This window comes from Mustelus asterias, chromosome 18 (genome assembly GCF_964213995.1).
Source record: "Mustelus asterias chromosome 18, sMusAst1.hap1.1, whole genome shotgun sequence".
Classification (NCBI taxonomy): Eukaryota; Metazoa; Chordata; class Chondrichthyes; order Carcharhiniformes; family Triakidae; genus Mustelus; species Mustelus asterias.
The window spans coordinates 53,404,283-53,422,357 of record NC_135818.1 but is presented as its reverse complement, the minus strand read 5'-3'; the positions used below and the strand labels follow the sequence as shown (position 1 = coordinate 53,422,357).

General features: G+C 41.1%; 1 protein-coding gene across 4 annotated transcripts in view; it reads right to left on the bottom strand.

Moving 5' to 3' along the window:
* Nucleotides 1–18,075, bottom strand: part of nin (ninein (GSK3B interacting protein)) — a 163,315-nt gene that overhangs the window by 52,887 nt on the left and 92,353 nt on the right. For all 4 annotated transcript variants that reach the window (XM_078233948.1, XM_078233946.1, XM_078233947.1 and 1 more), the window contains exons 6-11: nucleotides 14,507–14,697; nucleotides 6,045–6,185; nucleotides 4,524–4,691; nucleotides 4,215–4,351; nucleotides 3,038–3,178; nucleotides 1,163–1,337 (exon numbers count right to left, since the gene is read on the bottom strand). In XM_078233948.1, the coding sequence (XP_078090074.1) occupies nucleotides 1,163–1,337; nucleotides 3,038–3,178; nucleotides 4,215–4,351; nucleotides 4,524–4,691; nucleotides 6,045–6,185; nucleotides 14,507–14,697 (953 nt within the window). The remainder of the gene's footprint in view (nucleotides 1–1,162; nucleotides 1,338–3,037; nucleotides 3,179–4,214; nucleotides 4,352–4,523; nucleotides 4,692–6,044; nucleotides 6,186–14,506; nucleotides 14,698–18,075) is intronic.

Sequence of the window (18,075 nt, the reverse complement as noted above, 5' to 3'; positions counted from 1 at the left end):
AATTTGCTGAGATGCAAGTGCAATTTTGGATTGAACAGCTTAATAGAATTGTGAATAATGCAACACAACAGACAGAATCAGCTTTTTTAGCAAGCTATTCAGCACTCCCAACTGTACGTTGAAAAGTTAAGAAGAAATACGGTGGGAAAAGTGATCTATTTTGCTACAGAGTTAACTACTGTATATTTGATGTGTGTGCACAGGAAATATTAGGAATTGGTTGTCATGGAGAAGTGCTACACATTTCCATTCATGTTGCAGTTCAGGTATATGTGGTGCTTTAAGATTTTTGCAAATGTCATTGTTATTGTGCTGTTGGCCTTGTCAGGCAAATGAAATGTTTTTTTATATACTGATTTGCCATGGCAAGGAATAATGGCAGGTTCTTCCTTCTTTAAGCAGACCTTTAACAGAATCTAGAGTGGGTGGCTTCACATTCACATTGGTCCCTGTGTACAGAGAAGAGTTGGGAACAACAGCCTGGAAGTGTGTCCAGTGTTAAATTTATTGCCAATACCTCTGCACGTTGCATTATTTGCTGTACCTAAAATGATCTGTACCTAGGAAGATCGCCATAGGCTGATAGTGTTCACGTATCTTCAATGTTTATTTTTAAAGTTTATTTATTAGTGTCACAAGTAGGCTTACATCAACACTGCAATGTAGTTACTGTGAAAATCCCCTAGTCGCCACACTCCGGCAGCGCCTGTTCGGGTACACTGAGGGAGAATTTAGCATGGCCAATGCATCTAAGCATCGGACTGTGGGAGGAAACCAGAGCACCTGGAAGAAACCCACGGAGACACAGGGAGAACGTGCAGACTCCACACAGACAGTGACCCAAGCTGGGAATTGAACCCAGGTCCCTAGCGCTGTGAGGTGGCAGTGCTAACCACTGTGCCACCGTGTTGCCATTTCACAAGCGATGAAGATATGCAGTAGGAATGTGGTGTATGCGGATGAAAAAAGAATACCCCAAGTGTTTTAATGTTTTCCAATATTTTATCACAATTTCAGTCTAAACAGTAACGTTCAGCTATTGTTGCAGCTGAAAGGGAGCTGTTTGGCTTCTTGCCTGGAGCTCTGAAATATGAATCTAACCACTCTAAATTGTTCCTCCCCTTTCACACATGGGATTATAATGGAAAAAGGGAATTTTCACCTTCAAAGACAGTGCAAGTCGGTCCCTGAGGTATCCATCCTCCACTTTCATTTTCTCGATCTCTTTCTCAAGTTCTGTTCTCTGCTTACTGGCCTGATGGGAAATCTGGTCTTTTTCTTTGGTTAGGTCTGCCTTCAGAGCAGCAAAGCGATTCCTGTATTCTTGCTCCAGCTTGCTAAACACCAAAGAGCACGCCAGTATGAACAATGGCAATCTGCTTTTGTACTGGGTTAGTTTTAATGTAGGTACATTAGAACAGCAGAACATTTTCAGACAACTTGTAAATAAGTCAGAGAACTCAGGTCAGAGAACTAATATTGAAAGTTAACAAGAGAAATGTGGGATATTAATATTTACCATTAAATTTTCAATTATATGGTGAAACTCATCAGAGAATCAAGTTTATTTTCATTCTGCACCTTTTCACTGACTTGACTTGAGGATTTGCAGTAAATTGGCACATTGTTAAAACAGACTTACTCCATATTTATCATAGAATCCCTAAAGTGCAGAAGGAGGCCATTCAACCCATCAAGCCTGCACCGACAACAATCCCAGGCTCTATCCCCATAACCCCACGTATTTACCCTGCTAATCCCCTTGATACTAATGGGCAATTTAGCATGGCTGATCAACCTAACCCACACGTCTTTGGACTGTGGAAGGAAACCGGAGCACCCGGAGGAAACCCACGCAGACAGGGGGAGAATGTGCAAACTCCACACAGACACCCGATGCCGGTATTGAACCCGCGTCTCTTGTGTTGTGAGGCAGCAGTGCTATGTTTTACATCTCCACACAATACCACCCTGCCAACCAAAGCATTTTCCATTCCAATGATCTGTGCAGTGGTTTCTTCCTCATTCTCAACATTGCTACTGTAAAAATGTTTTTTCAACGATTCTGTTAAGTACTTCTCCAATCAGATTTGTCTTTTCCTTGCTCCCACAGATACATAAAAAAAATACAAGGAGTGGTTAATAGCAATGTAAAATAATCATCTGGAGACTCAACTGATAAAACCCAATGCCAGCCAATGAAAGCAGATATTTATAATTTTTACGGCGCCACCCCCTCATTCAAAGGTCTAACACTGATTCCTCTGAATGAACTTGGCGTCTATAACCTAGAAATGGGGCTATGTAATCTGCGCTTGCAGAAACAATATCCTAAGGATTAACAGTTGTCCCCTTAGATTAATTTTACTGGATTTTACAGTCTGTGTTAAAAGACTCAAATTTCACTAACTGCCATAACTGATATATTTATTTACAATAGTTAATCCATAATTGTTTGGCGTAGTGATAATTACTCCAAATCATGGGGTCCAGATAACACAATAATGTGTTACATTGCAAGTTGAATGATATGCTAGGTTAGAAGGACAGGAGTATTTTATGTACCATATAAGTGTTCAACATATTATTTACTATTGTGTTTATGCTGGCCTGTTCTTCCAAAGTTCTAGTTTAACTGCTAACTAAGTTGGACGAAAAAAAAGAATCGGCTAATATTTTATTTAGGCGAGGCTCAAAGAAGTAAATGACGATAGCCTTGAGTGACTCTTCTTGTGGTCTACCCTCTCCTCTTGCAAGAAAGTTAGGTGAATTAGTCATGCTAAATTGCCTCTTAGTGTCAGGGGGAGCAGCTAGGGTAAATGCATGGGGTTATGGGGACAGCACCTGGGTGGGATTGTGGTCAGTGCTGACTCGATAGGCCGAATGGCCTCCTACTGTACTGTAGGGATTCAATGAAGTGACCTTCCGCTCTAACATAATTGTGATTGATTCGTAACAAATTCAAAATCCTTAAAGCGGAACAAAAAACAAGATCGTGGTGTGTGTGTGTGCCAGAATCACAAAAGATGTCAAGTACCGGAGATTGCATTCATTGAGATGTTCTATAGCAGCATGGCGATCATCCACTTCAGAGGCCATCAGATTTTTCAACTTTTCTGCTTTTTCCAAGTCCATTCGAAGTTTTTCTTTTTCTCTTAAAACTTGATCAACTCGCTCCCTACAAGGAAAAGTGATTAGATTTCATGACAGTCAGTTTATCACAATGTACTCAACTCAAACTGAAGGATTTTGGTTAAAGAATAATTTTACTGAAATTGGTAATAATTTTGGGATTTACTGCGATGGTTTATTTCATTTTCTTTAAGTGGAAGTTGATTTTGCTGAGTTCCTCTGTGATTCCTCATTGTTACAAATTGTTACACTTGTTGCACTGATTGTTTATAGGGAGTCTGAAAGCACAGCTTGTGTTTAAAACCCACCCTTATGTTGTATTACAGAGTTCTGTTCCAATGGCTTTGTGAATGGAAAGTGCTGCCCTCATCCACTGTTCCAATTCACAATGTCACTGTGGTACAAAGACATTTCTGGACAATTTACTTTCTGACATTGAAAATGATATCTGAACTTTGAAGGTTATCATCAGGTACACACACAGACACACAGCGCCAGCACGGTTTGCTGGATGGTATTTTACCTAATCTTTTCCACTTTATGGGATGATGCTGAGGATTATTGTGACATCCATGCTTACTATGCTGGTTGAGACTGACCAACTCACAACACATCAGGGCCAAATCCAAGATCATCATGGTCTTTATGGCTCAGCACCATAATGCACAGAACACTTATTGGCTGCACCATAAGTGAATTGTATAATCCTTTTTTTTATTGTTCTGAGCCACTACAAAATATGTTTTTAAAAATAAATTGAAATCCCTAATTACTGCAGCACTGAACATTTAAGTTGACTACTTTCTTTTCTTGCCACTAATTTAGAAACTGCATTGTAACTAGATATAACATTTTCCCTTAAAATTAAACTGAAAAAATTAAAATAAGTAAATTAATAAGACAGTATTAAACTCACCTATACTGAGCTTTAGAAGCTGAATCACAATGACACCAGTACAATCAATCAGTGTCTTTCAATCAGTATATAAACCAGGAAATGTGTGGGCATATGCAAAAGTAATCTGAAAGAGTTCTTTGGTTTCCTTGTTTCAACTAAAAAGAAAAGGAAACAATTGACTTACTTTAAATGTCTAATCTCATTTTTGAAGCTGGCCAGGACAGCTTGGTGGATTCCATTCTTTGTTATCAGAAGTTCGTTCTCCAGAGCCAGGGTAAGTTCTGTCAGATTGACCTTCCCATACAGAGCAAAATCCAAGGTCTGAAAACAGTAATCATTGAGTTTGGTCACCGTGTAGGATCGTTTCAGCACAAGCCGCCATTAATCAGAGGCGCATCACAATCACATTTGAGATCTTCAGTCGCAGTGATCAAAATAAAACTCAAGCAGGTGAGCATATTTTCCACCCAAGGACTTGAATCTGTTGTCATACCTTTAGGATTTCAAAGCCGTTTTCAATTCCTTCATCCTGCCAGGTGTCCAAGATCTGATCTGCTGAGGTGTAACCTGTCCCATCATCCAAACATGAAAACAGGCGGAGACCAATAGTACTTGTCATAGCAGATGGGGTAGCAGTGCGCCGTCCACTTTCATCAAATGGCTAACACGTGAACAGAGGGAAAAAAAATGTAATGATATTGACTACTTATCTGAACTTGTGAACTTAGCAACAAGGCATGTCTCCCAGGCTTTGCTAGTACCTAAGCCAATTCTTCCTCATTAAGTTCTGGTTTTATACCTATTTAACCACACGGATACACTGGCATTGCTTGCTGAAGGAAGTTTTTGTTCGGCTTCAGCCCTGACCTATATACCAAAGAAATATTAGAAGCTTCAGCATTCCAAAGTGTGCAGGAAACCTTCCCCCTTCCCCCTGCAACATTAATCTAAACCCTTATAATGGAGCAAACAAATAGCTGTACCCACCTGCCCCTCTCACTAAGATCACTGTAGAAGCAAGAGAGAAAGTTAAAGTGTACTCCACAGGAACCTCTTTAAGACCAATTACTAGATCTGCAAGGGGGGGGGGGGGCGGACACACATAATGCAGCTCAACCTATCCACCGGTAGGAATTTTTACCTCTTGAAATCTTTAACCCTATAGTTTGTGCCATCCCCTCCCACTGACAGGAATTTCAGTCTCTGGGAGAGAAGAGATTGAGCTTACTATATTCAAGATTCAGCCCATCACACTGTCTCAATAATACGCTGAGTGTCGGTGTTAATGCACTAGTTCATCCATCAGCCCCATAGTGATTCTTATTAGAGCCCGGGGGAGGGAAAGTTCAACTAATTTGATCTCTTTCCCTCATAAAATGGGAATTGGGGCCAAGGTTTAGTTCATGACCCACTTCCTCAAATGAAATTTTCAAAGCTTCTCAATATTTAGATAGTTCCTTTGCCTTCGCCATTCTCCTCTCACCCTCCCCAACCTCCACCTCCTTTACTCTTTTACCTCCCTGTTCAATCCCTGGGCTGGGCTCACAACAAATGAACGCGATGTTTCAGCAGATACGGGCACCCTCACACACTGAATTACAAGATTCAGGGACTTGCTCTCAGGACCGATCAGAGCTGCTGAACTTGGTTAAGTGAAAACCCAAAAGCGTAACATGGGAAGGCAGTGAGAAAAGATTTGTTGATCTCAAGTGAAAGGAGAAAAAGGCAGGATTTTCCAGCCACGGGACTGGAAATTCCCACCAGAGGTCAACGGACCTTTCAATTGTCTGTCAAATTGTCCATCCTGCCCACAATAATTCTCACGGCGGACAGGACCAGAAAATTTATCCCCAAGGGGGGAGTAACAAGGTGATCTTTTTCTGGCATTTTAGTTAAACCATTTTTTAAAAGATGTAATAGCTGGAAAGTCAGTACAACAGCACGTACTTTAGTGAAATCACTGCAACACCATTCAATTGTTTGAGGCTGCCTCCATTCATTAATTGCTCATTACCTGCTGGGAATGATGCCTCTTTAGTTGCCTGTAAGGAGTGGAAGAAGATGAAGGTGTTGACTTTTTAAAGATGCCATAAAGGAAATCTTCAAGACGCATTAAACCATCTTGGTCTAGTTTTTGAAATATGTCATCCAGAACCTGTAAACCAGAAGCAAGTGTTCAGAAATTCAATGCAACAAGATGCAAACATCAGTGGTAACAAACCTCTGTAATTATATGACTACTGTAGAGTTTTCAAAGCATACATTCTATACCTATTTTCTAAAAGTGTAAACAGCATATCCGGGAATCTTGGTTTCAGATATTATATGATTCCACTTAATAGTTTAACTCAATAAAATTCAGAATTTGCTCAGATAATCAAAACAAATCCGAATAGTTTCAGGAGTTTCGACATTGTGAATTTCTCAGCAGCCACAACTAACTTTGCTGATCTGATTATTCTGTCGTTCTTTCTCAAAAAAAAGGAAAAGGATGATTAAAACAGGAAGTAAGAAGTCTGTGGAAATTATAACCCAGACTCCAATTTAAACAATATTGTAACTTAAATTATCTTAAAAGCAAATGATTTAAAAAAAAACTCTTTCTACTTTAAGATTCTTCACCGTACAATTTATTCCTCAAGCAGAAATCAATGTTCAGATATGTCAGCACTGTTCTTGAGCCAGCTCCTGGTAGTTTATCAGGCCTTCTAGGAACGACCCCCTTCCATGACTCCACTTTTGGGGCTATTCCCCTGCTGATGGAACAGCCTAAACAGCAACCCTGTCTTGGGGAGGTACTGCAGATAATCCTTCAACTTGCTACTACCACATAATATAAATTAGCACAACAAATATAATAAAGCAGCTCCTTTTTTGCTGTGCTAATATGTGCTGATGCATCATTGATTGTATTTTTTGCAAACTGAATACATTTTATCCATCTGTATAAAAGCATCATGTAAGTGAAACACATTCATTATTGACAAAGTACTGGGATCAAACATAGGGCCAATCCCATAGATTGTATTTTTGAAAAAAATAAAACTAATAAAAATAGAATCTAATGCATAGAAAGGGCAGGCGTTCTTAAGAAACAAAATGATGCAGTAGATGCCTGCTCCAAAGTAACTGCGCAACGATATTTGGAGGTGGCAGCAAGCTGAAGTGTGAACATTTGTGAATAGAAGCAGATGCGATGTGTAGCACATTTCTGATTAGCTTCCATGTTAGCCACTAGGGGGGGCCAACATGTCTACAATGAGAAGGACATTTCACACAACCATTAAATTAAATCAGCGCTTGGCTGTGTGCCCATGGAGGCTCTGTTGACAGCATTCTTTGTTTAATTATGCCTGTCTGATTACCTTACAGGTGAATCAAGTTAAACTAAACATTGATAAGAAACCATTCACGAGAAATTCACCCACTACATTATGTTTGGGAATCCGGGGACAGTGTGAAAAAGTCTCAACAATAATTTGATTTAATTGATTCTGTGGAAATGTAGCTATGTGATTTGCTACGCCAATTTCAAAACAAGTTGATTTTGAGGAGGCGTACTTTTTCCAAGGCTTTAATCGAATAATAGGATCCAACTTTTTTATCCTTTAATTCTCTATTACGTACCGTGTGAATGGATACAAATGTGCAGTCCTATTCCATTATACTGTCCATTTTACAATTTCAAGCATTCAGTGTAATCCCGCTAAACTAACCTGATCCTTTAAATTTGGAACGGGCTTCTTTTTCAATTGCATGACCAGAGGATTGCCTTATTTGCAGTAATCTGGGTATATGGAGTTAAAAGTAATCTGAAATACCACAACAGACATGCTCTTTCTTGGCTGGGCAGTTACTGCACATACTGCCACCTCAGACTTTTCACAACATGATAGATTTTCTTCTAACTAAAACAGTTAATAAAGTACAAATTGGAATCTGCTGCAAAGGTTAACAATTTTCACAGGCATTGCTCCACTATTATATTCACTATTACATTGGGTGGCACGGTGGCACAGTGGTTAGCACTGTTGCCTCACAGCGCCAGGGACCCAGGTTCAATTCCAGCCTCGGGTCACTGTCTATGTGGAGTTTACACATTCTCCCCGTGTCTGCGTGGGTTTCCTCCGGGTGCTCCGGTTTCCTCCCACACTTCAAAGATGTGCGAGTTAGGTTGATTGGCCATGCTAAATTGTCCCTTAGTGTCAGGGGATTAGCAGGATAAATATGGGGGGTTATGGGGATAGGGCCTGGGTAGGATTGTGGTTGGTGCAGACTTGATGGACTGAATGGCCTTCTTCTGCACTGTAGAGATTCTATGATTCATGCAACACTTTTTTTAAGGTGCCCTGGACAGCACTTAGGGGCATTAGGCTATTTCAATATGTAAATTGGGAGCCTAATGCCTGTTGAAGTACCCCATCAAAAAATTAGTAGGTGATGGTTTGTGCTGTGTCATTGGTGTTACAAAATTGTGTCGAGAACCTATAGATAATTTGGACAAACAGATAGTATGCCAAGATATTAGACTTCAAAAATAAACAAAAAAGTACAATTTGACTGACTGCATGATAACGTTTTAGAGTATCCAGGTTTCTAGACAATCACATGGATAAACCATTTGCTCATTCAGGACACCAGAAATTGTGTTGTCTCTGACATGATGTGGAGATGCCGGCGTTGGACTGGGGTAAACACAGTAAGAGTTTTAACAACACCAGGTTAAAGTCCAACAGGTTTATTTGGTAGCAAATGCCATTGGCTTTCAGAGCGCTGCTCCATCTGATGAAAGAGCAGTGCTCCAAAAGCTAATAGCATTTGCTACCAAATAAACCTGTTGGACTTTAACCTGGTGTTGTTAAAACTCTTATTGTCTCTGACAGGCAGCTTTCAGTGACTCAAAACAGTAATCACCATATCGACTTCATTCTAAATGGTCATACACACATCAACACACTTACAACAATGTGAATAATGGGAAGATCCAGCGAGCTAACAATACACTCTCCTGGTCGAATGTTACAATGGTCAGAAATGCACAAGCTTGGGCCGAGGCTTCTGGATTTTATGGCGTCCTCCAACTTTGCCATCATCTTTTCCATCAGAAAATTGATCCTGTATACCTCCACCAATGCGTCCTCCAATACACTACCTTGGAATAGCTTCTGAACTTAATTCACTACACCTCCAAATTCAGTCAATAGGTTGAGACTCCAAGCATCGTTATCCCACCACGGGATTTCCGATTTTAATTCTGAACTCCTTCCTATTTACTGTCGGATTTTTCTGTATCTTAATTGTTTATGTAACCTGGTGTGTCATTTGAACCTTCCCAGAGTCCATTCACATGAGCATTTTAGCCGCTAGCTGCTCTGGATCTAAGTTCACCAATCTATTTCCAATGTTTCTCTATCTTCTTTTGTCTTTATCCCTCCTTGATCATTCTCTTTTGTCGTCATGACTCCTTTCACTCCTCCCGCCTCAGGTACTTTACTCTCCTAATTCCCCAACTAAACCCTTCAGTACTCTTTGACCTTTGTATTGTGTTGCCGTTGTCCCAGGTTTGGCTACAGCTTCCCTGTGTGCCTCTCTTGGCATTCCTGTGAAAGCTTATCAAGGTACTCACAGTCGGCTCATTGTGAGGAACAACCTCAATTGCCCCATCCTGCTCTCTTGCTGAATTGCCTGCCCTACATGTCTATTGGGGACATCTTGCCAATCTCCTTTCTGTTCAATTCAACTCTTCCACTGCTGGCCCTGTGGACTCTACTAGTATATCTGCTCTCACCATTCCGCTCTGCATGTCCATTCATTTGTGAACAGGGCTCTTGCCATCCATTAACTTATTTTGGATGATTGCATTGACATGGCTTCAATGGAAATCTGGTTGATACTCCTGGGGACAAAGTCTCCCTGACATCAGACTTCAATTTACTTATATTTGCATGAACCTATGCACCATCTTGCACCCTCAGATTAGCTTAAAATAACTTCCTGGATTTACCATTTCCCTATCATCTACTATCCTCTGTACTTCTATGTCACCTCTCATTCAACCTTTTTCTCCAAGGTGAAGGATCCAGGTGCCGTCAATCTTTTCCACTGTCCCCTGGAGCTAGGAATCAGCCTTGTAGACTGCCTCAAAGGGCTTGAATGTTTCCCTCGAGAATTGAAGGCAGAATTGGAGATATGTCCTAACTTGTACTCCATTGTCTTTGCTAAATAATTCAACATTCTATTTGCTTTGTTAGTTTGTTGCACTGCATTTGTCAGACTTAGGGCGGGATTCTCCGGGTCCGCCTGCTGCCGGGATTGTCCAGTCTTGCTGGAAATCGATGGACTTTAGGCTAGCCAGCCACAACCCCTGCAACAGGGTCCCAAGACATCAGAGCAGGAAAATTCCAGCCACAGTGTGTGTCAAGTCCAGTAAAACCACTAGATCTCTTTGAACTCCTACCTTAGTTATTTCAACATTATTCAGAGCACTTATTTTACCAGTTGTTAACTTACATGATATTTTACACTTGTCCGTATTAAATTTCACCTTTTATTCTATCCATTACCTTTTTTGTTCAATTCATTGTAGTTCCCAGGTTAATTCCTCAGAAACAATTGTCTTCTCTGAGCTTTGTAGCATCTGAAGATTTTACCAGTTTGCGTTTAGTTTTTGAATCTGAGTTGTTAATATGAATTAGAACTAGTAGGAGGGTTAATGCCGATTCCTGCAGCATCTCACTGAATAGTTCCCACCACTCCAACAATCCTCAAACAAGAAATCATTTTGGAAGGTTTGCTCCAAATGCACATTTCAAGTTTTGAGCCGAACTAATAGTCTTTAGTATGTATGATAGTTTGCTAAATGTATTTTTAGAAGTTTAGGAACGCCAAGTTGCTGAGCTTTATGCAGTGCACTTTACATGTCATTTCCTCAAAGAGATTGTTCAGGCAAGATATAGCCATCCTTCCTGAGGCTATGAAGGCTACCATAAAACTATGGGCTGAATTTCTGCTTCTGATTCAGGAGCCTGGAGTTGTGTCCATCTTCCCGTAAACGGTTCGGAGGCAGCCAAAGGTTTGTAAACAAAACAGTAAAAACAAAAACAACCCTAAAGCTCTCACCCCTCATACATTCCCCTTGCCTCATCTATGCCAATGCCCCCCCACCCGCTCATGCCCTCCATGCCAATCTATGTTCGTCTACCTATCTCCATGGCTCCGCAGACCTTCCATGTTGACCTATGCTCCTCTACCCACCCCCATGGCCCCTTATGCCAACTTATGAACCTTTATTCATCCCCCAATGACCCTTAGTACACTCCATGATAGCCTCTATGCACAGTGCCAGCTCATGCCAACCCATGCCCCCCACCATCCTTTGCCCTTATGCCCTCAATGCCAAATCACCCAGAATCCCCTATGGCAGACCTCAGGAGCCAAGCTGAGATGAAATAAAATAAAATTCTAAATATCTGTTGCAGACACATTCATGGATTAAGGCCCATTCAATACATTTAAATCCATTCAAGTATTTAATCCCTTATGAAACAATTATGTGTATTCTTAGGACCATATCTAAGACAGTTAATTTTTCTATAACTACTTGGAACTGTCAATCAATTATGAACTTCCAGGCCTGCACTGTGATAATGATGGGCTGTGGAACCAGTCATATGGAAGTAATCCTATAATGATAGAACTCGGGCTGATGTCAATAAACATTTAGTAAAATTGCAAGCAATCTTCAACTACAGGAATTTTCAAAATTTGAAAGCTAGGCCCATCGGCCACATTGTATTGTTTTCTGTATTAGTCTCAGCAAGCTACTCAATCAGAGGGAGCCCGGCCAGTCTCAATTTTATCTTCAGCTGATATCTAAGGCTGGGATTTTCTGCATGCACCCCCCCATCACATTCACCCACAGCAGAGGCGGCTCGCCATTGACTGCCAACAGGGGATATTTCAGTTCAGTAGAAGTCAATGGCCATTTACGTTGCTTGCTGCTTGGAAGGGCTGGAAAATCCTGCCCTAAAAGTGCAAACTTGTCGTACAGCAATAGCTTTTCTTTATCTCTCTTAGCCCAGGAGAGTTGTGGCCAAAAAAAGTCTCACAACTACCACCAGCCCGCCAAAAAAAAAAAATCAGGTGACTGACAAGAAGAAATTCTAGATTCAGCGCAGTTTGACATTACCCGGCACATTTACCCATGGATTTACAATGCTTTTTCCATCAATTTTCCAAGCTAATTGTCGAGTATATTACTTCAAATTGTTCAAAGCATATTAGCATGCTATATTCAATTTAAATTCTCATTTACAATCGTACGGGCGACATACCCATCACCTTCAGATGCTTTCTTAATCAAAAACGTTGGGTTGTTTTTTGATCTCAGTGGTATGGAAGGTAAATTTCAAAGGCTTTAAAAATACTTAAATAAAGCAAGGAGACCACGTGTTACATTTCTCCACGACCCATCCAGAAAGGTGTACACAAAGGACTGAAAAAAAATTGACCGCATTATAGGATGTCGGACTTTTAAAATTCCTTTTCAAGATTTAACTTCAGACATTTTCAAATGACACACATGCAATTTTAAATGATCGAGTTTGTTATCCTACCTAACAAAGCAAAATGTGTCACCAGTTTTATTTAGAGCTTCCAATACTATTCTTTAATCTTCCAACCTTTGTATAACTGCAACTGACAAGGCTCCACTGGAAACAATTAGAAGACACACTGAAAAATTTCTCATCTAAACACACAGCAGGAGGCATATTCCAGTCAGGCAATGAGTTGCTGCAGCACACAGAGAAAGACCTTGGGCAAATCACAGAAATATTCTAGCATAATTGGTTACTAAAGCTACAATGTGTCCCAGTTTTCAGCGCATTTCACAAAGAAATTCTTTTGTATTGTTACTGTCATTGTGCAATTCATTCGAATCAATATAAACCCACATCTGATCTAAGCACATGGAAATTCAATGTATCATTACAATGAACTAGAACTCCAAAGTCAAGCATATTCCTCATTAGTGCACAGCATTTATTAGTAAATTAGTTGCACAATTATCAAGATGAAACTAAATCCAAGTATATTTATACTTCAGATTTAAAAATGATTGAAAAAAATATAAATTTTATGATCACCCAAAAAACATGAATGAAATATAGCAGCTTTTACTATTGCCTGATTTTAATGCAACAATTATAATAATTAAACACTTCAGGCTGCTCAGTATAAAGTCATTAAAATATAATTTGTTCTTCAAAACAATATTTAAAATATTATAACAGTTTCCTCTGTGCCAGTGAGGGACCAATACTAGATCCTATAACAGGGTTCTCCAAACTTTTCCAGCCGCGGTACCTCTCGTGACCTCCCAAGAGCATTGCGGAACCCCAAAATGTTCTTGTGTCAACAACATGTTTTGGCCCCCTCAAAATAATTCCATCCCAAAGCCCCCTTCCCATGAATCCCCTGCCAAAGCCCCCCTTACCTAGCATTTAGTTTATTTGCCAGGGTTTACATTTTTTAAAAACATGTGTTCTCAGGATGTGGTTGAGACTGCTGGGGTAACAATTTATCTTACTGAGTAAGAGTGTTTACCTCCGTTACAGCTCCCACCCCTTTGTCACACAGGCCACAGCTCCACTTGCACAGCCGCTTTTCTGCTCAGCAACAGAAAACAAGCAAGAAATCAAATTGGCTAATCAGAGCCCTACCTCTCCGAGCATTGGCTACTGATAGGCTGACTAGCCAACGCCCAGAGAAAGAGGGCTCCGATTGTCAATTGAATGTTTTGTTCTTCTTTGATTTGTGACCGTTACTCTTTCTCAAACCTTGGCTTCTTCAGCTGTCTAACGAGCGCATTTTCGTTTGTGCGCTATTTTTTCAAGTTTAAAATAAATACTGCCTTTTTGTCAGGTGGCTGCTGGAGCTTCCACAGACCCCCGGAGGCCTCTTACGAACACCGGGGTTCCGCAGACCCCAGTTTGGGAACCCCCTGTTCTATAAAATTTTGTATATGTATCCAGCAGAACTGAAGTTAGAACATTTGCACGACTTTTTAAACTTAAGACCATGCAGTAAATTATAAATTAAACTCAGTTAGGCAACCTGTTACATTTGAAATGAAGAAATGTATAATATCGAAATTTCAGTGTTGCCTCTCACAGCTTTACACATTATCACAGATGATAGCAGAGAAGTACCAAGCAGTGGACGCATCTTTGGGAGAAAACAAAATGCATGAATGAAAAGAAAAATCAAGTAATTCTTGTGCATCTCTGACCAGAGGAGTTAGAAGTGATCTATGCCTTAACAGTTGATTATCTGCTTGTTGAGGAAGGAGCATAGTGTGCAGTGGACCTTTGGAGGATGGAAATTAAATTGTTTCCTTTTCCATTTAAAAAGAAAGGACTTTATACCCGAGGACAAAAAATCCATAATCAGTTTTAAAAAGTCCATTCAACTCACCTCCGCATCTACATTCTGAAGGCCACATTGATCACAAATGGAAATCAGGTCTTTGCTACTCAGGTAACTGTCTTTGGTCACTCCAAGCTCTTCGGAAACTGCTTGAAGTCGTTCTTGAATATCCTTAGGGTCAGCGCCGAACACACTCTGGGAAGTGTTCAAATCATCTGGGTTCCAAAATCTCAACTGACCTGGAAAACATACATCATTTTTCTAATGGCTTATTATGGAGTGGAAAGGTTGATCAATGAGGATAGAGGAATTGATAAGCAACCACTAAAAATGCTTTCAGAACCAAGATATTCAACATGGATTTTCTCGAGAGCACCCATTGGGCATCTATAATGGATGGAATTTCCCCATCACATCCCACCTCCCATCAACCGTGTCATGATGAACTTTGCGGTGGAGGAGGCCCGCCATTGGCCAGATCTGCCAGTCCCACTGCCATCAACGGGGTTTCCTGTTGTTCGTACCTCTGCTGCAGGGGAACCTGTGATGGGGGCTCGCTGTCGGCTGGACCGGACAATCCCGCCGGCAGGAATGGATGGAAAATCCCACCACATTTACATAAAGCTGTTTGCATGGTTAATCTTCCATTCCAGCATACATGGTTACTTCTCATTTGACAAATCTATTTCCTGGTTTAAAGGTGCGAATGGGAGGAGTGTGAAATTGCATGGACAAGATTCCATCTGGAATCCTGCCTGCCCCGGACACAATTTTACAGTAGCGTGGGCAGGGCCTCCGGCGGGAAGTGCACTTCTGCCCAACATAAGGCCTTTAAGGGCCTTTTCTCATCCAGCCACTATTTTCAGGCTGACAGGCTTCAGGTAGCTTAGGGTGGGAAATAGAAAGATTCACCATCCTCGATCTCAGGCAGGAAAGTGGTGACACGCACCTCCATCAGAAGCCCCCTTCTGACTGGCAGCACCCTCACTTCAAGCATCGCATATCTCTGAACCCCTCCCACCGAGCCCGGCCTATCCCCTGATAACCCAACTGCATTTCTCGCAAACCCCTAGGTACCACCGAGTCTCCCTGGGACCCTTGCTGCTTACATTCACATCAACTCCCTGCACTGTGTCTCAGGCCTGACAAAACTGCAGTGCCTCTCCCGGTCACTGCAATGCTGTGCCTGGATGGGCTGGAGAGCTGCCAGCCTGATTGGCCATCAGCTCTCCAAGGCGGGACTTCTTTCCAAGTGCAGGCAAAGTCCCACCTGCTGTCCATCAACGCTCAGTTGAGTGTTAAAAGGAAGCAGGCCTGTCAGAGTCAGTGGAGGTGTGTTCTCCGATAACTATCCAGGTGGTGGAGGTTGATCTCCTACCATCTGAAAAATTCAGGCCAATGGCTGCCATGAGGCAATCAAAATTTCAGAAGGATCAAACATTGAGAAAGTTAGTTTATTTTGTGTGACTCCTTTCTGAATGATTCACACTCTACCTGATAGAATATCAGAGAACCCCTACAGTACAGAAAGCCATTCGGCCCATCGAGTCTGTGCCAACCATAATCCCACACAGGCCCTATTCCCATAACCCTCTTATACCCTGCTAATCCCCCTGACACTAGGGTCAATTTATCTTGGCCAATCAAACTAACCCGCACATCTTTGAACTACGGAGAAAATTCAAAACAATGTCTAAACAACAAAGTGTACTACTGCTATCCACATCAGCATTCTAGCAGATTGCCACGACCTGTTAATGTTGTCCACTCTATTAAAAATGTTGAACTGGATTACAAAAACTGAGACCTGAATATGGGAGCTGTAAATCTAAATTTGCCTTTTTTTTTGTCAGCTTGTTCTCGCCTGGCTGGGGTTTATGTCAAGTTATTGCAAGAAATGTTTATTTCTCAGCCAATTGCTCTACCTAAGCAAGCTGCAGATATTGACAATTTACAGTTAGTTCTATGTTTGCACCATCCAGCATACATACCTGTAGAATCTGAATCTGTATGAATTGGGTGAAAAGATTAGTTGAGGCGTGAGCATTTCTTGTAGTAAATTTTAGTTAGGCAGAAACAAGATGAGCGAATTTTAAATCTAGATTTAGGTTTCCAATTTCAGTATTCAGACCTTCACTTTCAAGATCAGGGTTCTCATTTCTTAATGTAACTGCTAGTCTTAGTGAGATATTCTGGCAACATTGGTCATGTGAATGCTACCATAATTCTTCAATAATCAATGAAGCAGTTCTTGACTCATACAGTGGAAGAGGTCACAGCCACAAACTTCTATCTCTGACAAATTACTGATCTCAGCAGGGGTGGCAGACACACCAGCATAATTAAGGACCTCACGCACCCCGGACATTCTCTCTTCCACCTTCTTCTGTCGGGAAAAAGATACAAAAGTCTGAGGTCATCTACCAACCAACTCAAGAACAGCTTCTGCCCTGCTGCTGTCAGACTTTTGAATGGACCTACCTCGCATCAAGTTGATCTTTTTCTACACCCTAGCTATGACTGTAACACTACATTCTGCACTCTCTTGTTTCCTTCTCTATGAACGGTATGCTTTGTCTGTATAGAGCGCAAGAAACAATACTTTTCATTGTATGTTAATACATGTGACAATAATAAATCAAATCAAAAACAACTGAACTCAGCACCACCAGGTGAGAAACTCAGCCAGAGGTGTGTACCTCATTCACTGACAAGCAATTACTGTTGAGAAATATATGTATGGATGTTGGGTGAAGGCAGGCTTGAACTTTGCTGTGACAACCTAATGGTCATAGAGCCACCATGGCTTTACACAAGAGACAGCTGGATTGTTGGAAGCATGATTCAGAAAGGAATCAACATCTTCTGGAAAGAAGATTTTTAAAAAACCCTTCCCACTTCTATAGGGCACCCACCACCATCATGATGTGAAGGAGCAATATCACATACTGAATAACTGCAGGGAAGCAAGAATAACCAATTTAGGTAGTGTCTTCTTCAATATTGTCTCTCCTGCTGTTCCTCCCTCTTGAGTTCCTTCACATAGCTTACCACTTCTACTTTGTAGTATAGCAGATGATGTGGAGATGCCGGTGTTGGACTGGGGTGGGCACAGTAAGAAGTCTCACGACACCAGGTTAAAATCCAACAGGTTTATTTGGTATCATGAGCTTTCGAAGCGCTGCTCCTTCATCAGGTGAATGGAGAAGGAGCTTCGCTCTGAAAGCTCGTGATACCAAATAAACCTGTTGGACTTTAACCTGGTGTTGTGAGACCTCTTAGTATAGCAGATGTCAGGAAGTCATAATTAACATTTGCAGAAAATTCATTACCTTTCAAAAACAAAACTTCCCATTTCCCACATCAGCTATCTTTGTTTCTCAGATTCAAACTGTTGACCGATTCTGAATGGCGCACAGTTCAGTGTTGTGGATTAATTAATTTTCACCAGGAAATAGAGTTATCACTGTCCAAACTCAATTAAGCTCACCCACCAATCCAAATAAGGAGGCTTGCCAATTAAGTTCCTAGGCAGCACTGCTGAACATCATTGCAGAAAATTTGAAAGTTGGGTCCCTGGATCCTAAGCTATCTGTTAAAAGGGGCTGAAGGTCGTC